The 26,575-nt window shown below is 37.2% G+C and overlaps 1 protein-coding gene across 7 annotated transcripts; it reads right to left on the reverse strand.

Annotated features, from left to right (window-relative positions):
• Positions 1 to 1,133: 1,133 nt before the first annotated feature.
• On the reverse strand, positions 1,134 to 25,611 carry ZMYM1 (zinc finger MYM-type containing 1). 7 transcript variants are annotated; one of them, XM_037061462.1, is made up of 10 exons: positions 25,534 to 25,611; positions 18,094 to 18,261; positions 15,090 to 15,162; positions 14,644 to 14,893; positions 8,736 to 8,892; positions 8,440 to 8,652; positions 5,946 to 6,099; positions 4,940 to 5,107; positions 4,513 to 4,550; positions 1,134 to 4,024 (listed from the first exon to the last, which is right to left on the reverse strand). In XM_037061462.1, the coding sequence occupies exons 2-10, from the start codon at positions 18,187 to 18,189 to the stop codon at positions 1,712 to 1,714; spliced, it is 3,462 nt and encodes a 1,153-aa protein (XP_036917357.1). In that variant the 5' UTR covers positions 18,190 to 18,261; positions 25,534 to 25,611; the 3' UTR covers positions 1,134 to 1,711. The 7 variants fall into 7 exon arrangements, with proteins under 7 accessions (XP_036917357.1, XP_036917356.1, XP_036917358.1 ...); XM_037061461.1 differs by having other exon boundaries at positions 5,946 to 6,102; XM_037061467.1 differs by lacking the exon at positions 4,513 to 4,550 and having other exon boundaries at positions 3,933 to 4,024; positions 5,946 to 6,102; positions 25,534 to 25,610.
• Between the last annotated feature and the right edge of the window lie 964 nt (positions 25,612 to 26,575).

Here is a 26,575-nt window from a genome sequence, read left to right on the forward strand (position 1 = left end):
TAAAGTGGAAGGTATATATGTACTCAACCAGTCAAGTCCACTTTTAGTGAAGCACCCTACAACAGATCTCCAGGACTGGTGTGCCAGGGGTGGGTGGTTGGGTAAGGCTGTAAATGGCCACAGCTCCCAAAGTCTCATCTTTTATCCTAGTACAGCATACACATTTTTCTGTATTGTCATCTATCTACATGAAATAATTGGTAAACGACCTCTTTTAGTATCTGTCTTGGATTTCCATATTAAAAAACTAAGTCTCGTTGGAGCCAGGTTCTCATTTTATTCCCTGTTGGAACTCCAGCAGCTTGAATAATGTGTGGTATATAATGTCTCAGTAGATACTTGTTGAATGTACAAGTGCATACCACATATAAAAATGATCCTTGGAGTATTATAATTATCCATTTAAATAAAGGATGAACCTGTATACTCATAATGGCTTACTCTTCAGCAGTTAAAATAATGAAAAAGAAATCCATGTAAGTCTCAAAAAACATTGAGTGAAAAAAGCAAACTGCAGAAAGACATGTGCAACACAACTTACGCAGTTTTATGTCAAGTGTATAAACAAGGCTTTATGCTATGTATAAAACTATGCATCCATGGAATGATGAACACCAAATCATTCTTGTCACTACAGAAAAAAGAAATGTTATCAGGAAAAGATTTTTAAGGAGCTTTAATTTATCTATAATATTTCATGAATAAAATCTGGGAGCATGGGAAAATGTTAGGGTTTAATAGGATTAAATATTACCTGTGTTCTGCATATTTGTATGTTAAAATCAACCATAATTTAAAAAAATAAAGTAGAAATGATAAATCTAAGAATGCATGAAAACAAATCACTACTTGATATAATCCAGAAAGAAAACATGTACAGAAAGATCAATGAAGAAAGTATTAGGGTATAAGAAATTGAGAATACTTTCTACAACTCTAAGCAAATACATTTGAAAGGAAATCCTCCATGAAATGGATGCTCTTCCTTTGTTATCTTAACTTTTACAAAGTATAAAGGTAGATAAAGAATCCTTTGGGGGGTTACCTGAAAGAGTAATATTTTTATAAAGTAGGTTGAGAATTCCTATTTTGTCATCCAGCTATTATTTCAAGCAAAAACACAGCAATATTTGAATATTTAAATGTTATAATTCATAGTAAAGGATTACAAATGGCTCAAGCAGACACCCAACCTCATCCTTAAGTGAAAGTGCAAAATTCCAGAGATTTAATCTCCACAGAGATTAAAATACTATTATTTGACTAACAGATCAGCAAAGATAAAAATACTTGACTCTCACATATTGTTGGTGGGACTGTAAATTGGCACAATCCTGGTAGAAAGCAACGTGCCCATCAAAAGTGTACAAATCTTTTGACATGGTAATTCTAACTTAAAATTTTATCTTACTAATGTGCTATCTGACTTACGTGCAAAGTTATTAAATGCAACATTATATTAGCAAAAAAGAATTTAAATGTGTTTGGTAGAGACTAGTCCCATATATTATGGTACATCTGTACAATTAAATCTTCTGCATGTACAAAAAAAAGAATCAAACTCTTCATGTACTGACATGGGACAATCTCAAAAATACCATGTAAAGTGAAAAAGGCAAGATGAAAATTTTAAGAGACAAAAATCTGAAGTAAAAACTTAAATTCCAATAGAAATAAAAAATTCTTTCTGGTAAATTCAAATTAGCAAGTACTATATTTCTTTTATCTGACATATAAACTTTTCCACGATTCCATTGAGTCTTTCAGGCTCCAGCAGTTTATTTACCAATTCCTGCTCAACAGCCATTAGGGCCAAGCCACTAAGCTTCTCTTGTCCCATGGTATGACATAAATAGGTTTTAAGATGAGGCAGTATAGAATATGAGTTTTCAACACTTGCTGGGGTAACCGGCCAAGACAAAGCAATATATAATAGCTTTGATATGCAAGGAATATTATTATGAAGACCATGCTGAATAAACAAACGGCCAAGATTGATAAAGTTGATATGATCATTATCGATGACAAAGTTGAGCTTTGCATATTGACGATAAAATCTAAGTTCTGGGATGATATCTGCATCAAATTTATAAAATTCTTGGACATGTCTGGCTGTTGCTTCATTTAATGGTTCATTCCACTTAAGTAACAGCTCTGAAATTTGCTTTACTTTGCAATAATCAAATTCCGAAAAACATAGTTTTAAATTCTGGAATATAGTATCTAATCCTTGGTAATAAATATTAATTTTATATTGTTCTTCTGTTGAGGTAGGAAAAAACACACTGTCTGAATTGCCAAGATCTATCGTTTTCTGAATTTTTCTTCTTTTATAAAATGAAGGTCTTTCCACTTCAAAACCTTTACAGGTTATTTTTTGACATACTTCTTCTGCTCCATCCCAGATAGTTTTGAAACAGACATCATTTCTTTCAGATGATAAACATTCCAAAATTGCTTCTATTTTTGAAGACAAAGAAAAAATGTTTATGGTTTCACTTTGAAGCTCTTTGGAAATAATCCCTATGACACTTAATACTCGATAAAGAAACTTCAAACAAAAGATAAATTCAAATTTGGAAACCAGTGTCAACAAATCACTCAATTCATCAGCCAAACTTGTGTAAGAAGAATGGCTTGATACAACTTCCAATGTTTCGATAATCTCTGGAAGACCCTCAATCACAGATAGTAATGCATGATCATGGATTGTCCAACATGATTGTGATATATGTTTCTTGCAAGTTTTGTTTTGACTTAGTTTATAAATCTTTTGAAAATTTTCAGACATTTCCCCAGACATATGAATAGTGTTGAACAAACAACTAAGAGTATTTAGAGTACTTCGGAGTTCTTTTACTTCTTTACAAAACCTAATTACTGCTAAATCCAAAAAATGGGCATAACAATGTACATATAAAGCTCTTGGTTCTTCCTTCTTGAATTCCGCGGCACTTTCATTGAATATTATCCTCAAATTACTGGCACTATCATAGGCCTGGCCTCTTAGTTTATTCAAATCAATTCCAATTTGCTGCAGGTAAGTTGTGACAGACCTGTATAAACTGATGCCAGTCCTCTCTTCAACATCTATGAAACCCAAGAATCTTTCCTTAATTAAGATAGCCTTTGATGTTTTTTGTGGGTATCTTACACAAATTGAAAGCTGTTCTTTAGTGGCACTGTACATTGTCTCACCATATATTAATGAAAAAGCTGAGGAGACATTGATCTCATTCACAATATCATGCAACATTTCAGTCTTTATTATTTCAATAATATCATTTTGTATTTGCGTACTATTATAGAAGTCAACTTGTGAACTCATAAGTCTACATATTTCTTCTCCTTTATCTTTTGCTCTGATTTCTAACAACTCTAAAAAATGGCCTTTATTCGCACATGAAATAGACTGGTCATTTCCTCTTAAGGGTAAACACTGCTTTCCAAGAAATAAAATATTTTCAATTATAAGCTTTAGGTACTTTTTATTTCCTTCCTTCTGTTTTGAATGAATAGGTAAACTGTCATTGACAGTGTCATTACAAAACTGGTATTCCCTCCAAAACTGCAATGACTTCAAATGCATTTTACTTTTTTCATGCTTTCTGAAATTTTTCAGAGTTTTTTTCCAATTAGAAATTCCTTGGGTTGCAAATGACTGTCCTCCATAGCTATATTTTTTTTGGCAGAACAACTGGCACGAGTAACAGAATGTCACATCCTTTTTAACACTGGTTTCTAGCTTCTGAAAATTTGAACACTGAAATTTTTTAATACTTTTTGATTTACCTTTAACTTTCTGTACTTTAGATGTAAATTTTGGGTGATATAGTCTATCACGTATTTTCATAGATTTCTTATTGTGTATAGCATCTTGGTTTGACAGTTGGTCTTTTTGTACTTCTACACTGGAGCCAATTGTGTGCTGATTGAGTACTGATGAAGATGGCGAAAGGCTTGGGTGTTCCACACTACTATTAGCAACACCACTACTTGACTCGCTGGGTGAACTCTTAGAAACCTTCAGCAGAAAGTGAGAAAATCATATTTGTTTTATTAACTCCCAAATAATTAAAATATCAAATGCACCTATTCTAATAACACAGTAAAGTCACTGGGTGAGTTATAGTATGAGCTCCACTAGGGAAACATTAACAATTTATAATTTATCTATTTGCAACCTAGATTCAACATTAACTGCTTAAGGGTCTTTTGGTATGTAATTATAATAAAAATACTAGAATACTTTTTATTGCTCAGGTGAGTTTTGCTTAATAAATATTAAGGATAATAAGAACTCAAAGGAAAAAACTATAGCTAGTAATACTTCTGTTTAAATATTCTTATTAATAACAATGTCAAACTTGACATTTGGGAAGCTGAATAGAAATACCAAAAGGTGTTTATTGCTCTATTTTTTTTGAGCTCTAGGATCAAAATAGCAATAATATGCTCAGACACACACACACGTTTAAAAAGGAAAAGCTTAAGAAAGAAAAAAAATCTTACATCTGATAGGACATTTCCTCTTTCTGAAGAAACTGAACCTGTTAACGCATAAATTCAAGATCTTATAATCTATAAAATAGCATCATAAAAGTAGCATCATAAACTATAATTGCTGCTTTTATATCAGGCAACACACAGAACATTTAGAACATAGATTGATCAATTATGACAAAACAGTATATATGTCACCCTGACTGGTGTAGCTCAGTGGACTGAGCGCGGGCCTGTGAACCAGAGGATCGTGGTTCGATTCCCAGTCAGGGCACATACCTGGGTTGCAGGCTAGATCCCCAGTAGGGAACACATGGGAGGCAGCCACACACTGATGTTTCTCTCCCACTCTTTTTCCTTCCCTTCCCCTCTAAGAATAAACAAATAAAATATTTAAAAAAACAGTATATATGTCAAATGCCACATCAATTTTTACCTTGTAAGTCATCAGAGTTCATGATGGGTGGATCAGCAGGTGGATCAGCAGGCGTATCTGCCAATGACACTATATTGCTAATAACTGGAGTTGTATCTTTCTTTGGAGAAAACTGCTTCTCTGGAGAAAGGAGCTCCATTGAAGTGTCATGCACCACGGAAGTATTTACTAATAAAAAGTAAAAGATTTCTTATAAATCGGCAAAATCAATCAGAAAGCACTATTTAGTAAGTGTTTTCAATGTACAATGCAAATTATCTAATAACTTTATGTATTGCTGGGTATTGCAGTGATTTTTCTTAGGAGGATAACATCAATAACAAGATTAAACCAGTAATTTACATTTCCTATCATTTTGTATCTTTTACCTTTGCATACAATTTCTTAGCCTTTATTCTAATTGCCTGAAATTTCAAGCAAATATTTGTGAAATTACCATGAAGAACAGAAAAAAGACTCCTACAGAATCTCCTGACAGGCCTCACTTCTAATTCTTTCAAGAATCACAAACCTCAACACAAATGGAACTGGGTTGTTGTCTAAGCTAGTTTTGTAGAGATCTCTGTAATAAGCCAGTTTGCAAGATGTACAAGCCCCAAGGGCATCATTCAACTGCACTGTGTGTGTAAATAGCATCACTGGTCCTATATGTGGATCTTTGAGGTAATGTGTAGTTGTCCTTGGATTATCTGTGCTTTTCTATTAATGAACTTCAAGTTATTTTCAACTGGCTCTACTTTGTGAAAATTGTAAAGCTTTATTTTTTACAAAGCAGGACTAAGTACAAGATCCTATTCTAATACAACAGTCTTTACAAACATTAAATGTCTGGTGGTGAAGCAGCCTTCCTTTTATACAAAAATACTGGAAACTATTTCTTTGCAACAAGTTTTTAATGGTTTTGACTTTTAAATCTAAGTTGTAAATAAATCAAGGTTATGCATTAAAGGAGGCAGTAATAATTCTTCAGAAGTTACCAAACCTTTGATTACTAAGCAAGTATTACCTGTAGAAGATTCCATCTTAGCTTTACTGTAAGCAGAGAAACAATTAACACAGCAGAAAAGCTCTGTCTTCCCCAAGTCATTGGTGATCTCAATCATTTCATCTGAGGGCTTCAATGATTTGCAAAGACCAGACGTAAGTGTTCTGGCTGGTTTCTGCTAGAGATTAAAATAATATATTGTAGGTATATGACAAATTATTAATATACTATCATAAAAATATGCCCAATATCATTGCTTTACAACTAATGACAGGGAAGCCACATTTTTACTTTCTTAAAACCAGAGAAGGTGGCACCATGAGTTACACAGATTAAAATGAAGGAAGTTGACTACTCCATTAGGTAACTATATTATTTGTTGGATATATAATAGCAATTATAACACACATACAATGAAGAAAGTGGTCATAAAGTATGTTCACCATCCCAGGCAATCAAAGCCAATTTTACAAGTAAAGACAAGACTTATAACTGTAGGTTGTTCCTCAATGCCTACTTGGACATCAACTCAGGAAAGCCTTCTGTTGATGCTGAGGAGGAGCTAGAAAAGGGCTTAACATACTTTCTAAGATGATGAGGGAGTCACTTTTTCTAGGCCAACTTACATGGTAAAAACTGCAGGCACACTGAAAGGAAGCATACAAGAAGCAAGAGGTCCAGACTAAGTTGAGTTCAATAAGCAGTGATTGCACAAAAGAAAAGGATAAAATGTGAGGTTAATCACCTAGTCTTTCTAGTGAAATAGGAACCATCATTCCTGGAATTACAAAATTCCTGGATGGTGAATTGCAAAATTAACCATGATGGCTTTGGGGGGCATAATGTACAAAGACAAATGAAAATATACAAATTTTCTTTTTCTGTGAAAGTTAGCAAAGAAACAAGAAAACAAAAAGTAGAGTTTTAAAAATAGAATAGTAGAGTTTCAAAAGTAGAATTTTAAAAATTTGTAGTTTTATCTTTTATTAGTATGAATTTTTAAAATATTTTATTTATTTATTTTTAGAGAGGGAAGGGAGGGAGAAAGAGAGAAAGATCAATGTGTGGCTGCCTCTCACATGGCCTGTACTGGGGACCTGGCCCAAAACCGGCATGTGCCTCGACTGGGAGTAGAACTGGTGACCCTTTGGTTTGCAGGCCCACGCTCAATCCACTGAGCCACACCAGCCTGGGCTAGGTGGTACTTTTTTAAAAAATAATTTTTGAAAATTTTTAGTGATTTTAGAGAGGGAAACATCGATTTGTTGTTCCACTTACTAAAGCATCCATTGGTTGATTCTTTTATGTGACTTGACCAGGGATCTTATCCATGACCTTGGCATAGCGGACAGTGCTCTAACCAACTGAGCTAACCTGCCAGAGCCTAGGAGTTGTTTTTTGTTTTTGTTTGTTAAAAATGCTCACTGGAGTACAGTATATGTTTATTTATTTACTTTTAGAGAAAGAAACACCGATTGGTTGTCTCCTGAAACATTTTGGTGAACCGGGTGACGCTCCAACGAACTGAGCCCCCTAGCCAGGGCTACCTAAGTGGTGCTTTTTAACACAGCTACCTCAGTCAGCCCTGCCCCATCACACAGGCTGAATAAGTACTCAACACAATGGCATTTCTTGCCTTTAGAAGAAGGTTTCCATTCCCTCCATTCTCCCATTTCTAGTCCCAAGACATGATACTACTCTCTGGTGTGGGCAGTTGCTATAAAAAAGTGTGTGGTTCACAAATGACTTAGGTGAACTGTGGTTTGTGAAGACTCCCATCTTTAACTAAAGAAAAGAAAACAAGAAATTCTTTCTTGTTTTTAAGAAAGAATTTACAGGGATAGAGTTGCATCTCAAAGCATCACCTAAACAAGCAAGATACTAGGACAGTCCCACCTCACGAAAGGGGCTCAGACCACTGAGTTCAGCTCAGTCTACCAAAGCAGGGCCAGCTTCTCTGCACAGGATCACCCACCCAAGGTTCTCCTGTCAACAGTAGGAGATTATTTCTTATTGGTTTATTTTCTCTGACTGGCTCAAAAAAAAAAAAAACAAAAACCAGTGACATTCTTGATTTACTTTAACCTTGCTTAGGTGTAAAGTGATAAACGGAATTAAAAACAAAAATACTTTTGTGGCTGAGTCTTACCAGTAGACTACTGTTATTTTTGCTACCCTTATTTGTAGTTTATAAACAAGTTTCTATTTGCTTGCCTTTCTTCAAGGTAAAATGATCACCCTGAGATTCTTGAGGAAAATCTCCATATAGCACCTATCATGAATCACTATACTAGAAGGAACTATCAGGAGTCTTTTATTTCATCTCCTTCACCATCTTACCAACCAAAACTGTTCCCAATAGTATTAAAATCTATATCTCAACATTTTCCTAAAGTGAAATCATACACAAATCAATTAATGGAAGGAACTCAATCTTCAATTTTTCATTTGAGTCCTATGCAGTCAATTTCAAATGAAGTGATCTTCACTTTAGGCGACATTTCTTTATTCTTACCTGCTTACATGACGAAATACTCTTTGAACTATTTAAGTAATGGAACTGTCCTTCCATCTGAAGTATATGGAACAGATCAGAGCTAGTGTAACAGTAAGTCCCGCAGTTCTCACAACAGTTCATGATGAGGTTGTTAACAGAGTGAAACTTTGAGAAACAGGCATTACTACAAAGAGTCTGTTTCACATTCTGATATTTTACTTCATACTGAATCTAGGATAAAAAAAAAGATTCAGTGAAAACTCTGGTATTTAAGTAGATCAGAATCCCTTCAGGTTAAAAAAAATGCAACTTACAAGAGTAGTCTTCTGACACATGCTGCATTTAGTTGAAATGCTGTCAGTATACAGCGTAACAGAGAGTTTTCTTAGACAAGATTGGCTGCAAAAATTTTTGCTAGAGGTAGTATCTTCCAGCTGGACACTGATCACATCCTTTAGATTTAAAATCTCTCTAATAAAAATAAATAACAAGGGCACCATTAAACAGTTTTATCATAATTATAGTTTCTCTTCATAAGCTAAAAATCACTCCCTCCAACAGCCCTCTCCCCTATTGTTTCTTTCACCTGAAGAACTGTGAAATAGTAATAACAATATTAGCCTTGAAATAAGAAAGCCTGAATTTGGTATCCAGTTTTTACTTATGTCATTTATACTCCCTGTTAATTTACTCATCTGTAAAGTAGGAATTATAAAACACATCTGATAGTGCAGCTCTAAGGTTAATTACCTCACCAGCTGGTGCTAGTGATAATAAAATGATGACAACTCACATATTCATACCCAACCAACTTTGAAATCTATGGGACAGAAGATTTCAAAGTGTGGTCTGCAGCAAATCCCTGGGATCCCCCAGATACTTTTGGGGAATCCACAAGATCAAAACTATTTCACATTAAGATATTTTTTACTTTTTCAGTGTACATTTTAACTCACGACCCAAAAGCAATAGTGGGCCCCTGTGATTCTATGCCTAGGTTTATATCACCAAGAACTGAAAATAAGTACCTAAAAAAGTATGTGTACATGCACATTCGTAAGAGGACTATTCACTACAGTTAGATTATAAACAGCCCAAATGTTCATCAACGAATGAAAAGATGAACAACCTAGTGTATTCACACAGTGGAATATTATTTAGCTATAAAAATTAACAAAGTGTACTGATACACATGCTACGACATAGGTGAACCTGGAAAACATGTTAAGGGAAAGAATCCTGGCACTTAAAAGATCACATGCAGGATTCCAAATATTCAGAATAGGTAAATTCATTCACAGAAAGCAGGTTGGTGGTTGCCAGGGGCTGAGGTGAAAGGAGAGGGAAATGGGGAGAAACTACTTAATGAATAAAGCATTTTACTTTGGTTAACATTTTGTACCTAGATAGAGGTGGTACTTGTACAACACTATCATGTACTAAATCCTACTGAAAAGGTCTTTTGTCATGTGAATTTCACTTCAGTAAGTTGAGAGGAAATAACAAAGAAAGCAGAGGTGGGCAAAACTGCCAGAGCCTTAGCATAAGGCAGTGGCACAAACGTGCCAGTACCAGTATTATCACTGCCAAGCTTTTGCTGTAAGAATTACTTGCTTTATGAAACTTGATCCTTGAATACATCACATCTTTTAAATATTCTGTGTGATGAAACGGGATATAGGCATAAAGTGTTATCCCTGTGCACCCAAGGATGATGGCTGTCTCAAGGAAAACCAAACGTGGTAATGTTAAGAGTTACAATCTAAGTTAGCTATTTTTTTCCATGAAACACATTTTTACTTGAAAGAACAATTTGACAAACTATTATCAAGAAGTGTATACCTAGCAGATATTTTTTTCAACAATGAATAAAGTAAAACTGTTACTTCAAAAAAACAAAACAAAACAAAAAAACTGGCAGTATTCATTGCCAATGATAAAATTTGAGCTTTCACTGAAAATAAGAATTTTGGAAAAGTATCTGCTACCTCCAGCTTACTTGTTCCCTATCACTTAAGACTTTCCTGATGAGATTAGTGATTTTTTAAAAAAGTGATTTGTAAAAAATATTGTGTAATGAAATACATCAACATTTGGAAGATCCACATAATTCAGTGACCCAATATTTTCCGATAATATAGCAAAAATCATTTATGGGTATAAGAACCAAAGTACAAATAAATACAGGGTCCAGCAGAAGTAAGGCCTGTTTGAGTGTGGATGGTAGGGTAATAATATGAGTGCAATAATTTATAGTTTTAATTTGAACATTTCACCTAAAATGCCATATGGTGAGCTTGAGTGTGATATTGTTAAGTTACAGAATTACATGCTTATGATTTTGTCATAAAAGATTTTGGCCCTGGCTGGTGTAGCTCAGTGGAGTGAGCACGGGCTGTGAACCAAAGGGTTGCTAGTTCGATTCCCAGTCAGGGCACATGCCTGGGTTGCAAGCCAGTTCCCAGCAGGGGACCTACGAGAGGCATCCATACATTGATGTCTCTCTCCCTCTCTCCTTCCCTTCCCGTCTAAAGATGAAGAAATGAAATCTAAATAAATAAATAAATAAATAAATAAATAAATAAATAAAGGACTTCAAAAAATTTTTAAAAACAGTTTATAATAGAAGGGTGGTATTAGTTGTGTCAGACCCTGCAGACCAAGGAATTTTAACAGTACAAAAACTTCATTGCTATGGTTTCAGATTACACATTACAACTAACACTTGTTTTCTGATGTTGCATCAAAAAAGCATCCACAATTATCTGAAAGCCTAGTAGAGTGGACTTTCCTTTTCCAATTACAGTTTAAGGCCAGATTTTCTTTAGACTTCAGCCAAAATAGTATTTTGCAACACACTGCATATATGTTGCAAGAAACATATCTTGCAGATATGAAAACCCAGCCAGTTTTGTAAAACTGATAAAAATAGTGGTCACTGAATTATTCTTAGCATTTTTCTTCTCAATAAATTTTTTAAAATTCAGCTGTTTTTTATAAAAAATATATGTCAATATGCACTAAATTTATTTTATTTTTTTAAAAGATTTTCTTCATTTATCTTTAGAGGGGAAAGGAAGGAGAGAGGGAGAGAAATATCAATGTATGGTTGCCGATCGTGTGTCCTTTGCTGGGAACTGGCCTGCAACCCTGGCATGTGCCCTGACTAGGAATCGAACCACGATCCTTTGGTTCACAGGCTTGCACTCAATACACTGAGCCACACCAGCCAGGGCAGTTTATTTTAAAGAAGTTAATTAAACAGTTTTAAAATTTCTTGGTTTTAATTTCTAACAAGAGTATATTTTGGTAGATACAACCTATCTAAAACTAAAACTCTTTGGGTCTTCCTAATTTTCAAGTGTGTAAAGGGATCTGGAGACCAGAAAATCTGGGAACTGCCACTACAGGAAATACCAACATACCTCACCAGCTAGAATGACCCACAATATATTTCAGGATGATAATTTTTCAGATGCAAATGCCCCTAAAATCAACACTATTTTCATACTTCAACACTTACAAAGTTTTAGAGTACTATGCATGATTTCTACCTTCTTAAACAGATGGTAGCAAAAATAACAGGTTCATTTCATTAACACATTATCAGTCATTTTACTGGTTTAAAATATAGCTCTATATGCAGTTTGAGTTGTGCTATCCTTATACTTCGTGATAGAAAATTCTAGGATTCATTGTGTGCCAGGCAGTGTTCAAGCCTTGGGGATATAAAGATGATTATAACCTAGTCCCTAATGTTAAGAAGTTCATCTTCTAAACTGGATAGTATAGGGGATAAGGGTATAATGTAGGTATAAGGGAACTAAATGGTAATAGAAAAATATTTTTTTAATTAAAAAAATAAGTAATTGTTGCTAGGGGGAAAATAAAATGGGTGGTGTCAATTTTTAGACAAATGCTTTGGAAGTTATGAACACTATCAAAACAGAGCATGGAGCAATTAATCTGGATGGGTGTAGGGAAGTAAAAGAGGAAGGAATGATGTGAGAATGGACAAGAGGTAAAGATATTTGAGGCAGGCTTTTAAGACATAAAATTAACCTGATTGCAAAGGAGGCAGAAGAAACTGCATTGACAGAAGTATGGAATTCTGGAAACGTATACTAGTTTATGCCGCTATTAGTATACTAGATTGCTGGCTTTCATCTAAGGCCTTATAAATAAAAACTTGAAAAGTAAATTTTGGCCCTGGCCAGTGTGGCTCATTTGGTTAGAGTATCATCCCGTACGCTGAAGGACTGTGGACTCAATTTCTGGCCAGGGCACATACCCAGGTTACAAATTCAACCCCTGGCCAGGATGCATACAAGGCAACTGTTTCTTTCTCACACTGATATTTCTCTCTCTGTCCTCTCTCTGCCCCCCTCCCCCTACTCCTTCCCTTCCTCTCTCTGAAAGCAATGAAAAACAAAATGTCCTCGGGTGGGGATTAAAAAAAGTGAATTTTGTTAAAAGTGACTAAAATTAGCTTAAACAAACTGAGCATAGGTCTGAACAACTTTCCTATAAATAAGTGTTATCAGCATTAGTGCATGGGTTATTTCGAACTCTACTGATTGCTCTCCAGATCTCTAACTGGGACACGAAAGGGCAGAAATGACACTTCTTATATACATGGCTCTAAAAAAAAAGCCTTATCTTTCTAACATGATTTAAAATGTCATTTTCAAAGCTAGTTTTAATCTCATTCATGAAATACAAGAATTTTATAAACTCAATGTAGATTTTAAATCACTGCTACAAAACCTCAACAGTAACAATAATTAGCTAAAATCTTGAGAACTATATATAATAAGAGAAGTTAATGAATGTGGAATAAAAAACAGTTTTGAAAGTGGCACAGGTTCCTCTGAACAATGGATGGCCCTTCCTAGACTAGACACTACTACCACCTATAAAATAGTATTTTATATAAAAAAAATTTATTCCAAAGAAAGCAAAACTTGCCTATTTCTGCTCATACTCAATTTCTTTGCCTTAGAAAGTAATTCATACACTAAATCCTTGCTTCAGCCTTTTCAATTTGTTTGGGAAATGTGCTAAAGATGTACAATGGGTAAACTGCAAACATAGCAACATGATACCTTAACTTCTCAGGGCCTCTATTTCCTCAAAATCAAAAGAAAATGTTTGGACTGGTTGATCTCCAAGGTCCCTTCCAGTTTTATGATTCTGCAAAAGCAGGCTAAAAAGAGTGCCATACAGCCCATAGCAAAAAAGAAAAAAAGACAAAGTATAGGATTAGGGGGTTGAAAAAGAACGAGAGTTCCAGGGAGTAAGACTTGAAGTAATGGGTAAGACCTGAAGCAGCAGCCAAATGAGGAACTGAAGCAACCATTAAAGAGTTTATGAATTTTTAAAGATAGTGATAGCTAACATTTATGAGTTCTTAACAACATGCCAGTACTGTGATCACAAAGTATATTATTTAATATTCATAATTCTTACATACATTTAACAAAACAGATGGGACTATTAACAAAGAAGTTCTTGATACTTTTCAAAGTTCAGCATGTATAGCAAGTCCCCCTTAGGCAAGGTTTTGCTTCCCATGGTTTTATTACTCAGGGTCACTGCATCATCACAAGGATGAGTACAGTGCAATAAGTTATTTAGAGAAAGGATACTTTCTCTGTATCTAAACTGACTTACATATGTAAAAAAGAAAAGAAAAAAAGAAATAACTAAGACCATAACAATAGCTCACAGAAATCTTGAAAAAATTGTATCTACCCATCTATGTTTACCTATGACTATTCAATTTCTCAAAATAATTAAATAACATCATTTACCACTGCAAAAGAAACATAATTTTTATACCCTGGAAGATCCAAAATAATTATTGTATGATTTTTTTAGTAGATCGCTCCATACACAGTTAAGTGATAAAATGGGCATACAATAATCTCACTGATAGAGAATTTCAAATGAAAAAAAAAAAACAACAGGAAAACAAGCTTTGGAGGTCACACTGTTTACAGAAGAGAAATAAAACTTATATTTTAAATTTTGCAAATCTCTCAATGAACAGCAAACTATTTCTAAAGAATTAGAGGAACTGAAAGCAGCAGCAGCTTCTTTTCCCTAAACCAAGGTGATACTTCTTCAGAGTAAGATGAAAATGTAGAAAACTCTAGCCAAGACTCTGATCAAGATCTAGGTAGAAAAGTATGAAAGGAGGCATAATTTAGAATTATATACTTTGAGCAGTTTGCACAGGTTCTCTTGGGAAGAGCTGGTGTACTGGCAGATGAAATGTATTCAGTGATGCACAGTGTGGAGCAGAAAAGCTGAGTGGACCCTTTTCTTTGATAAGCAGTCTGCCCCTTCTGGAGAACTTTCTTACAACCAGAACAGGAAACCTGAACAGCTGTGGTTGAAACGGAAGGAAGCATTTTGTTCATGCCAGATGATGCCAGAGAAGGCTGAGTGTCTGTAGTCGACTGTGAAGCTATAAACACAATACAAGAAGGAAAAGAATCAGTATTTACATAAAATTAAGCATGCATTCTTTCATTTTACTTTAGAGGTTACTCCTGGACTTAAAATTCAATACAATGCACTATTCAAAAGCATTCTAAAAAAGTAGAATAAATTGGCTATCAACTGGTCAGAATAAATGTGATCAACTTAAATAATTCTATTACCACTGTCTGAAAGTGTAGTGTTTATTTTCTGTTCATTCTCCTTAGTTTGAGACTGTTGGGCTTGACAATACTCCTAAAGAAAAAAAATGAATATAATGAATACAATGTGTTTTAAACAACTACTTATTTGATCGAAAATGATAGATTTTGCTTAAATCTATTCAGTGAATTGTATAACAATTGAACCATAGTACACTGGTAAGCACTCCCCTTTTGGTGACATTTGGCTAATAATACCAATCAATTACCTCATTATTTTCTATGTATCTAAGTATGACTTCAGTTACTTGTCTTTATAAAGGCATTGAACACAAAAATTGTTAGACTGGGCTAAATGAGTTTTACAAGGGAGGATTTTTTTTTCCTCGGCAGCAGGCAACCTACTTAAACTTGACCTGTTTTTGAATGTATGGATTGAAAATGCAACTGATACTTCCTAGATGGACAACATTCCACACTTTCACAACTCAATGGGAGTTAGATCCTTACTGGAAACTGATTTACTTCAGGGTATTTCTAAGCAGAATAGTAGAAATAAATTAAAACTGAATTTATTTTTTGATTCATTAGAAATTTCAGCCTAATCTTGCCCTGTCTGGTGTAGCTCAGTGGATTGAGCGCGGGCCTGTGAACCAAAGGATTGTGGTTCGATTCCCAATCAGGGCACACGCCTGGGTTGCAGGCCTGTTCCCAGCAGGGGACGCATGAGAGGCAACCATACATTGATATTTCTCTCCCTCTCTCCTTCCCTTCCCCTCTAAAGATAAATAAATACACACCTAAAACAAAAGCAAACTAAGAGGACAGCTAGATCGGGAGTGGAAACATAGAAATGGAGATCACATGGAGGGTTAACAACAGGGGAGTGGGAGGAGGAGAAGGGGGGAGAAGGTACAGAGAATAAGTAGCATAGACGGTAGGTAGAAAATAGACAGGGGGAGGGGGCAGGAATACTATGGGAAATAGAGAATCTAAAGCACTTGTGACACATGGACATGAACAAAGGGGGGGAATGGTGGGGGAGGGGTGTGCAGGGTAGAGGGGAGTGAAGGGGAGTGAAGGGGGGAATGGGACAACTATAATGGCATAATCAATAAAATATATTTAAAAAATTAAAAAAATAAAAAATAAAGATAAATAAATCAGATCTTTAAAAAAAATTCCAGCTAAATCATACGGAAATATTCCATAGGAAACTTGACCCTACTTCAAGAATACTCATACTTGAATCAATTAGTCCTTCATAGTTTTAGCATGCAATATCTAAGAAAGCTTAAAAATAAAAACATGAAACTAATTTGGATTAAAAAATTATAAAGGAAATTGCCCTGGTTGGTGTGGCTCAGTGGATTGAGCGCGGGCCTGTGACCCACACGATCGTGGTTCAATTCCCAGTCAGGGCGCATGCCTGGGCTGTAGGCCAGTTCCCGGTTCCCAGCAGGGGACCCATGAGAGGCAACCATACATTGATATTTCTCTCCCTCTCTCCTTCCCTTCCCTCTAAAGATAAATAAATAAAATCTTTAAAGAAAATTATAAAGGAAATAATTCTAAAATTTAAAATTTATTTATTCTACAACTTACTAGAGGCAATAGCATAAAAACATAATTAGTGCCCTGGCTGGTGTGTTTAGTGGATTGAGCACCAGCCTGAGAACCAAAAAGTTGCTGGTTCATGGCACATGCCTGGGTTGTAGGCTAGGCCTCCAGCTGGGGGCGGCGTATGAGAGGCAACCAATTGATGTTTCTCTCTCTTTGTCTCCCTCCCTTCCCCTCTCTCTAAAAACTAAGTAAATATGGCCCTGGCTGGTGTGCCTCAGTGGTTAAGTGCTGGCCTGTAAATTAAGGGGTTGCCGGTTCGATTCCCAGCCTAGGTCCCTGGTGGGGTGAGCACAAGAGGAACATTGATGTTTCTCTCCTTCTCTTTCTCCCTCCCTTCCCCTCTCTAAAAAATAAAATAAAATCTTCAAAAAGCATAGTTATTGGTAGTCCTGGAGAAGAGGGAGAAAGAAATGAAGAAAGAAAAACAATGATTTGTTGTTCCACTTATTTATGTATTCACTGGTTGATTCTTGTATGGGTCCTGACTGGGGCTCAAACCTGTAACCTTGGTGTAATGGGATGATGCTCTAACTAACGGAGCTACCTGGCCAGGGCCAAGTTCAGAAATCTTAAAAGCAGCAAGAGAAAAGTAGTTAGTTACCTACAAAGAAGCTCCCATAAGACTGTCAGCTGATTTTTCAACAGAAACTTTGCAGGCCAGAAAGGATTGGCAAGAAATATTTAAAGTGATGAAAAGCAAGGACCTCTACCCAGCAAAGCTATCACTTAGAATCAAAAGTCAGATTAAGAGTTTCCCAGACAAGAAAAAGCTAAAGGAGTTCATCACCACCAAACCAATACTATATGAGATGTTAAAGGGTCTTCTTTAAGAAAAAGATAAAAAGTGGGAAAACTGTAATAGTGTAAACAAAATAGAATTAAAAAGAAGAGTAAGTACAATTCAAAGAAGTTGTTCAGAATAGTCATGGGGATTTAAAGTACAGCATAGGGAATATAGACAATAATATTCTAATAACTACGTATGGTGTCAGAGGAGTACAAGATTTACCAAGATGATCACTTAGTTATGTAATGTCTAATCACTGGGATATACCCCTGAAAGCAATATAATAATGTATGTCAACTGTAATTTAAAAATGTAAATGATTAAAAATAAAAGAAAAACAAAAATGTGTTAGCCTTAATTAGGCCCATGATATCCTACGCAATCCTTTTATCCATCCAAATACCCAATTCCAAACAGCTTCTTATTTTCTCAAATCACATTCTTGCATATTCTTGGTTTTGGCACTGAACACCACTGTACCTTGTACTATTTGATCAACTGCTTTGGTATTTAAATTTTTAACAGGATTAAAAGCTTTCAACCAATAAACCACCATCTAAGTACCAGTAATTAAAATTTATAATTCAGTGATGCTGTAGAAAAAGGACAAGGTACCTGAGCATTGTCAGGTTCTGTCTTAATTCTGTCAGGCTGCAGCAACTGTGGTGCTGCTGCCTTGTCACATTCAACTTCTGTTGGTGATTCTTTCATTGGAGTACTTGATGTAAAGGACTCCTCCAGTTCCAAACTAAAGGTTTTCTTTTTGAGGAAGTTTTCAGATACCTAAAATAAAATATAAATTGAAGACAAGTTCTGATTTTAAAATTAGTTCTTTTAAATACAGTAATTTTCTGTAAGTATAGTAGGCAGTTTGATAGGCATGAGCAGAGCAGGAAGGATACGCCTGGTACAGAGGATCTCCAGGGGTGGAGAGCCCAGGGTGGCTAGAACCTCTAACAATGGGCAAAACTACAAGCCCTTCATGAGCACTCCCTTAAACATTAATCCCAGGAGATGACATCTGGGATTCAGCTGCATTTCAGCTCCAGTCCCGGAAAAGCAGCAAAAGCAGCAAAATGAGGCAGAGTGACACCAGGTCTGACATCAGCACCAGCTCCAATGACTACTGACCCACTCCCTTAGTGCTGATAAATCAGTGGAGACCACGACCCTAAGGAGACACACCAGGAAAGCCGATGAATATTGTACTGAGATCCTCCCAGGAGACTTCAGAAAAAAGCCCTCAGGAGGGAGGACCCAGCACTAGGCTCTCTCCACTGAGCACACCAGAGACTTTCTCCATCTACTTCTTTTCCCAGGGGCTGGCAGCTGACTCTCTCTCAAATCAATAAAAATTTTTTGAAAAAAGGGGGTTTTGGTTTTTGCCTTGGCTGGTGTGGCTCAGTGGACTGAGTGCCTGCCTGTGAACCAAAATGTTGCCAGTTGGGATTCACAGACAGGGCACATGCCTGGGTTGCGGGCCAGGTCCCAACTTGGGGGCACACAAGAGGCAACCAAACATTGATGTTTCTCTCCCTATTTCCCTCCTTTCCTTCCCCTCTAAAATTAAATTTTTTTTGAAATTTTTAAAAAAGAGGGTTTTATGGAAAGTAATTTCACAGGGTGATCTGAGCATAAATTCCTAACTGGGTGGGTCATGGTGGGTAGTCACACCCCGACCTGTAACTGTTTATCTTTGTCTTAAAAAAGCCCTGTTCACTGTCTGTGTGCATCTAGTTTAACATACATTTGAAATGCTCCTTTATATATGTATGTATGTATGCATGCATGTATGTATGTATTTAAGGGGAAGGGAGGGAGAAGGTAGGGGAGAGAAACATTGGTGGGCTGTTGCCTCTCACATCTCCCAAACAAGGAACCTAGCCCACAACCCAGGGATGTGCCCTGACTGGCAATCAGGCGGTGACCTTTCAGTTTGCGGGTTGATGCCTAACCGGAGCTGCGCCAGTCAGGGTCAAAATGCCCCCTTTCCAGACTCCTCTTTCTAAAATGTAACCACCCTCAAGATAGCTAACAATCTTAACTATCCTTTATTTCAACCCCAGCCTTGCTTTCTCTGACCTTCATGTAATTTTTCTTACCTTCCCTCCTTGATTTCAANCCTGACTCGGAATCAGGCGGTGACCTTTCAGTTTGCGGGTTGATGCCTAACCGGAGCTGCGCCAGTCAGGGTCAAAATGCCCCCTTTCCAGACTCCTCTTTCTAAAATGTAACCACCCTCAAGATAGCTAACAATCTTAACTATCCTTTATTTCAACCCCAGCCTTGCTTTCTCTGACCTTCATGTAATTTTTCTTACCTTCCCTCCTTGATTTCAAATGTGTAAAAAGAAACTTCAAAATGGTTACTCTCCAAAGCATTTTTTTTTAATCCTCACCCAAGGACATGCTCACTGATTAGAGGGAGGGGAAGGGAGAGAGAAGAGAGAAACATGGTTGCCTCCTTCAGGCACTGTGACTGGGACCAAACTCAGAACCCAGGCATGTGCCCCAACCAGGAACTGAACCTGAAACCTTTCGGTTCACAGACAGTGCTCCAAACAACTGAGCCACACCAACCAGGGCTCTCCAGAGCATTTGATATCTTAGGCCTCAGCACATGCCATCAGTTTGGCTCATATAATACCTTATAAAAATTCTCTGAAGGTTTGGACACTTCTTTTTTAAAAAAATATTTTATTTATTTATCTTTAGAGGGGAAAGGAAGGAGAGAGGAAGAGAAACATCAATGTATGGTTGCTTCTCATGCATCCCCTGCTGGGAACTGGCCCCTGCTGGGAACTGGCCTGCAACCCAGGCATGTGCCCTGACTGGGAATTGAACCTCAATTGTCTGGTTCGCAGGCCCATGCTCAATCCACTTAGCTACACCAGCCAGGACGGTTTGGACACTTCTTGATACCCAGGGCTCTTCTCACTTGCTCTATGGGTACAATCTTGAATTCAACTAATACCTGTAGGCTAGTTTCCCCATATATCCCTGAACTCTAGCCTATATATACCTAACCACCTATTAAATACCTCCATTAGATTTTTCATAGGTTCATCAAATTCAAATTAAAAATCATACTTTTATAAAACCCCTATTGACCTGCTTTACACATGGTCCCTTCCTTGGTAAATGGACTATCACATACACCTAATTTCCCAAACCAAAAATCTAGGGGTAGGCCTAAATTCCCAGTCTCCACACTTAATCATCAAATTGGATCAAATATCCTTCTAAATTTGTCTTAAATCTATTTTCTCATCACACCTCATGCCTGTGAAACACCCCTCCTAAGTCAATGTGTTCCTATTTGGTAAATAGCTAAAATCCAAATTCACATTCAGGGGTATAAAATAATTCCATTTTGTAACATTTTAGGAACTTCAAGAGAAACTTTTGATTGCCCAGACCCACATGTGTTTCAAGGACAGAATGGTCCCTTGTATTCTTTTTTCTTAATTGAGATCTACGTTCCTCTTTTCTGGTAGCTGCTAACTCTATAATCCTTGAGAACTCTTGCCCTTCCTTCCACCCTTACTTGGCTGCAGAGTAAAAGTCTGGATTCCTCTTCCTTGATCACCAAGACAAACATAGTCTTTTCTGAACAGGCTTTACAATTCATGATGATGGAGAGCAGGGGCTGACTAAAACAGATCTGGATAGTTCTTAGAGCAGTCATTCCAGGTCTATGGTTTTGTTCCTAGTTAGTACAAGAAAAGCCCAAGGAATTTTTCCACTGTCTTTTATTTTTGAGGTTGGGACTCAACCACTTACTCTCAACCCTCGTCTTTAATTCAGTCTCTACTCAAAGGTCCTATCCCAAGGTAGAAAATTAAAATAAGACCTGACTATCAAGTGCAATAAAAGCTCCTATGGCCACTTCCCAGTCCGCTTGAGAATTACATATAACCAGCAAAGCAAAATGGCTTGGAAATTAATTACTAAATTGTCATTGAGTAGATTCTATTCACCTAAAAGTAAATATACTAAGCAAGTCTAAACATCAATTAAAAAGAAAGCATCAGCCCTGGCTGGTGTAGCTCAGTGGATTGAGCATGGGCCTGCGAACCAGAGGATCGCGGTTCGATTCCCAGTCAGGGCACATTCCTGGGTTGCAGGCCGGTTCCCTTCGGGCCAACTCCCAGCAGGGGACGTACGAAAGGCAACCATACATTGATGTTTCTCTCCCTCTCTCCTTCCCCTCTAAATATAAATAAATAAATAAAATCTTTAAAAAAATAAACAAACACTTAAAAGAAGTAAAAAGTTTAAAAAAAAGAAAAAGAAAGCATCAATGAGTTTTGGCAACTTGGAATCACTTCAAATGTGGCAGTCACCTCACAAATAGGTAAATAATGGACAGCATCCGAAAATGTAATTAATGAATATAAAATATATTCCTGAGGCACGGGAAAGTGTTATAAAATATTTCTTTAGCTATTAGAAAAACAAAGCAAAAAACACATATGAAAAAGAAATCCATGACTTCCTTTTCCAGATGCACTTTAGAGTAAAGTAAATCCTAGAGATCTTTAAATCACACACAGGATATGTCATGGAGAAGAAAACAAAATTCACATTAATTTTTAAAGTTAAACATGAGGCCTCAAGGAAATTACAAGCTATTAGGAGTTACTTCCAGACAAAGAGACCGCCAGAGGGAATGTACACACTTCTGGAAAATTAGCACAGTATCGTTTATATTAACTTGATGCTATTTTAATCTTTTTTAAAAATTTTTTTAAAAATTCTTTATTTATTTATCTTTAGAGGGAAAGGGAAGGAGAGAAGGAGAGAAGTATCAATGTATGGTTGCCTCTCGTGTGTCCCCCACTGGGACCTGGCCTGCAATCCAGGCATGTGCCCTGACTGGGAATCGAACCGAGACCGTGTGGTTTGCAGGCCTGTGCTCAATCCACTGAGCTACACCAGCCAGGGCTCTTAATCTTTTAACTCCCACTACACTTGTGCTCACACTGTTTTCCAACCTACAAAGTCATTTTTGCCTATTCAAATCCTACTCAGTGGTTAAACCAACTCAGCTCCAGATTTTATCAGATGATAAAACTGATAAATTTAGGCTTACTAGAGTAGCCTGGCATACTAAACCATCTCACTAAAAAAGTTATGTAATAGGCTTTACCCCTGAGGACACTTTTCAGGACAGAGTAGAGGAAAGAGCCCAAACTAAAAACAACACCATAATGAGCTTAAGGAGACAGGAGTTCTGAGGTTGCCAAAGCAGTTGGAACTCCAGAGGCACAATCTGGGAGGTGAGGGAACCAGAGAAAGCCTCCAGGTTTGCATACAAATATCCCCCTCCTCCACTAAAGCCTCCAGCTGACTCCTAAACTGCACTTCCACTAATCCGAAAGACCTAGCAGAAAATAGCAGCTGGGAGGCTAAAGAGCTGAGAAGAGATTATCGTAGCTTTGCAGAGCTAAAAACAGAGTTGAATTAAGCCTGGTAAAGGAATCTTGGTAGAGACCTGGATTTTCAGTTGAGACACCAGGGGGCCATACCCTAAGGAATGCCTCTTCCCCCAATAGCAAATAGAATTAAAACAAAACAAGAAAAGGCTACTAGAATTTAGCAGGATCATGTTAATACAAGGTCAATGCTTAAAAATTTGATCATATCTCTTCACCACTGTACCAGAGTTTCCATACAGGTCAATAATGCAAGAAAAAATAAAAAGATATAAATCTTGAAAAGGAATAAATAGCCTTGGTTGGTATGGCTCAGTGGATTGAAAGCCAGCCTGCAAACCAAAGGATCTCTGGTTTGATTCCCAGTCAGGGCACATGCCTGGGTTGTGGGCTGGGTCCCCAGCTGGAGGAGTGTGAGAGGCAACCCCACACTGATGTTTCTTTTCTCTCCCTCTTTCTCCCTCATTTCCCCTCTCTAAAAATAAATAAATAAAATCTTTATAGCACCATAAAATGATACAGGAATAAATCTAATGAAATACAGGAATAGACCTAACTAAATATGTCAAGACCTCTGAGCTGAACACAAAATATTGCTGAGAGAAATTAAGGAAGATATAAATGACTGGACAGTGACAGCATGCTCATTGACTGACTTCATCTTATTAGTCAGTTTTCCCTAAATTGAACTAACTATACATCCAAATATTAGCAGGGTTTTTGTGGAACTTTCAAGATTCTAATGTGTACAGAATGTATACAGAACCTAGAGTAGCCAAGACAACCTCAAAAAAGAAAAAAGTTGAGTACTTACTATAAAGCTATTATAAGGTAGTGTCCTCTATGGACACAAGCAAAAATAAAATGACTGAAAGTCTTAGAAGCAGGTATACCTCTTATTTCTTTGCATTAAAACTGTGACATATAACTTCTTTATATGTCACACCTTGCAAAAATTTGTTTTATTCAGTTGAGTTTTGCAAGCTCTTTTACAGGCTTGATAGGAAGGCTGGAGGCAGAAGACTAAATGGTCTTCAAATTATACTAAAATGTCCATGCTTAGTTTTGTAGGCAACAAGAGTCACCATGAAGTGCCTTGGTACTGGGATTAGGATGTCTCTACACTTAGCATTGTATAAAAATTGCAATAGTTGAGTGCTAAGCGTATAAATCAGAAATGAGGAAAGAGAAGATAGTCAAAGAAGGCTTCTAGAAGGTGAATTTCAGCTATGTTTTAAAGCAGGTTTCTGTAAAGCAGTAATGGCGGATATTCCAGGTTTGGGGGCAGCATGTGCAAAAGCACAAGTATATGGGAACTAGAAGGAGTGGAGTTACTGTTGGAGATAAAATGCACAAGTGGTAGTGGAAGGAAATGAAGTTGGGGATGCAGACAGGGACTGTATCAGGAAAGACTGAACAACCAAAATTTTGAAATTAATCTTGTAAATAGCTTTGGAGGTTCAGCAAACATTACATTTATAACTCATTTTTAAATAAAAATTACTTTAACAAAACTAATAAAATCATGATACACTTAATATGTTATATACCAAATATTAAGTATTTCTGAAGATATCCAAAGCATTAATTTGCGTTAGATTAACAGATCTTTGGGAAATAGCTTTTCCTGACATTTGGGTAAATATAGTTCAATTTCCTGTAGCTATGTCATTGATGAAGAAGGCTACAGCTTTGCACCTACCCCTATGCACACACAGAAAACCCTAGAAGCAAATTCACTACTTTAGCAGGGATATCTACCCCTTTAATGCTCTTGCCTCAACCAATGGGCAAAGTGTTGTAATTTAGTTCTTGTTACCAATTTAAGGGCTTCTTGTCCTTAAATATGTAATGAGGAATACAAGTAATTGTCAGATGTTATTGGTGATCCACCTCTTAAGAGAAAATTCTCCACTTATCTACTTTTCAGCTTTTGTCTTAATTGAAAAGTATGCCAATATTGCCTCCTGAGAAAGTTGAAAAAGTTTTCGTTTGTAAACACTGGTCCACTCCAAACCAAGATACTCTCAATCCTGTACCCTAAAGCAAAATCCTGACAAAGTGATAAAGGTTGCACCTGTATTAATCCTGAAATAAAGTGAACAAAGTTGCACTTGTTCCATTTCAAGTTCGAAATCAACAAGAGTCAAACTTTCAATTACTTGGCTTTTTTTTTAGCTGAGATCCCGTGTACAATTTAATTGGCAAAAGGAGTCCCAGGTTTTGAAGATTGAGTAAAATAATTACTTAGCGAAGCCACAAGTGTTATCACATAAACGTTTGAGAAACGGGAACCGCGGAGACTAAAGACTGAAAGCCCACTTAGGACGCACAAGCCCTAGGAGGCGAGAAACGCTGGAAGTGGGAGGCAAGGAGGCCCTGACTCTGGATTAGGATAAAGGCGACTACAAACCCAAACCGTGGCCCCGACCCCAGGATTCCCGACCTCCCTAACGGCTAACCCCGCACGCGCGGCAGCGCCTCTAGAAACCCAGCCCCACGTGCCGCTCTCTCCTCCCTTCCACCGGCGAAATTCTCCGCCCATCCCTAAGACAGAAATAAAGACCGAAACCAGAGCCACGCACGGAAGCTTACTAACTACTCTCCGGCATGCTTACCACGCGCGGTTTCTCACAGCAACTTCGACGGGACGGGAAGGGCGTGCAGGCCCAGCCCCCTTCCCGCGGTGCTCTGCGGCCGAGCATGCGCAGCGCAGCCAGTCGCGATAGCTCCCATCCCTCCGCTGGGAAGGGCGACGCTGGGAAAGGGACTGAGCGGGGAACGAGGGCGGCGAGTTACGGCCTCCGGGGATCTTAGTGTCGAAGCCTCACCTAGGTGGCAGACAAATTTGGACCCTTAAAGGCTGAGGCGCTGATTCAGACCTCAGGTAGGGCAGTTAGATTTCCTGGGTTCCAGAGCTGGCTCTGTTGGCAACTTCTGTAAATCCCCGTCTCTCCATCCCTGAAATTGGAATCATTATAGTGCCTACTCACAGGCTGGTGAAGTAAAGTGTCAGGTACGCAATAAGTCCCCAGTAAAAGGAATTATTCGCAGAGATAGCGGATTCAGGCTTCTTCCATTTGGGGGAGCTCTTAGTATTTTAAAAATTAAAATAATCCCAAAATGTGTGTTAAAAATTATGGTAGATTTTAAATGCTATTTAAGTATAGGGTCAAATAAGTGTGCCATTAAGTCAAAATGGGACTGTAAGACATATCAAGTTGAATGATGTGCTGACTGCAATCCTGTCTTTGACCATACTACTAGAGATACTATGAGAAGCCTAAATAGGAGGCCCATGTCAACGTGATGTACACGCCAAAAGGACCTCCTGATCCTTACTGCTATGGTCCCTAAATATCCTCTGCAGTTTAACCTGAAATCCAGACGCTTTGGTGATGTTGAATACACTTAGTTCTCTGTATCATCAATAGGTTGTGCAACTTTCTACGAAGTTGAAGTATGATGAAGTCAACTTTACTTTAGGCTAATTGACTGAAACAAGTGTTAAGTTGCTAAGGCATGTCATCAACTTTATAAGGAAACATTATTTAAGGACCTGTTGTACTGGACTGGAAACCGAAGTTAACTTCTCCTTCCCTTCATAATATGGTATATAGACATTAGGGATACCATTTTATTATCTGTCCTTTATTCCCT

Source organism: Sturnira hondurensis, unplaced genomic scaffold, assembly GCF_014824575.4.
Source record: "Sturnira hondurensis isolate 20B ecotype Veracruz unplaced genomic scaffold, ASM1482457v3 Scaffold0013381, whole genome shotgun sequence".
NCBI classification, from domain to species: Eukaryota; Metazoa; Chordata; class Mammalia; order Chiroptera; family Phyllostomidae; genus Sturnira; species Sturnira hondurensis.

Bases quoted from the DNA above. Each gene is read 5' to 3' on its own strand.
- ZMYM1 (XM_037061461.1), bottom strand. From the start codon at position 18,189: ATGAAAGAATCACCAACAGAAGTTGAATGTGACAAGGCAGCAGCACCA. The intron at 15,163-18,093 runs GTACCTTGTCCT...TTTTTTCTTTAG, and splicing joins CAGAACCTGACAATGCTCAG to GAGTATTGTCAAGCCCAACA. The intron at 5,108-5,945 runs GTAATACTTGCT...ACTTTTTATTAG, and splicing joins TAAGATGGAATCTTCTACAG to TAAATACTTCCGTGGTGCAT.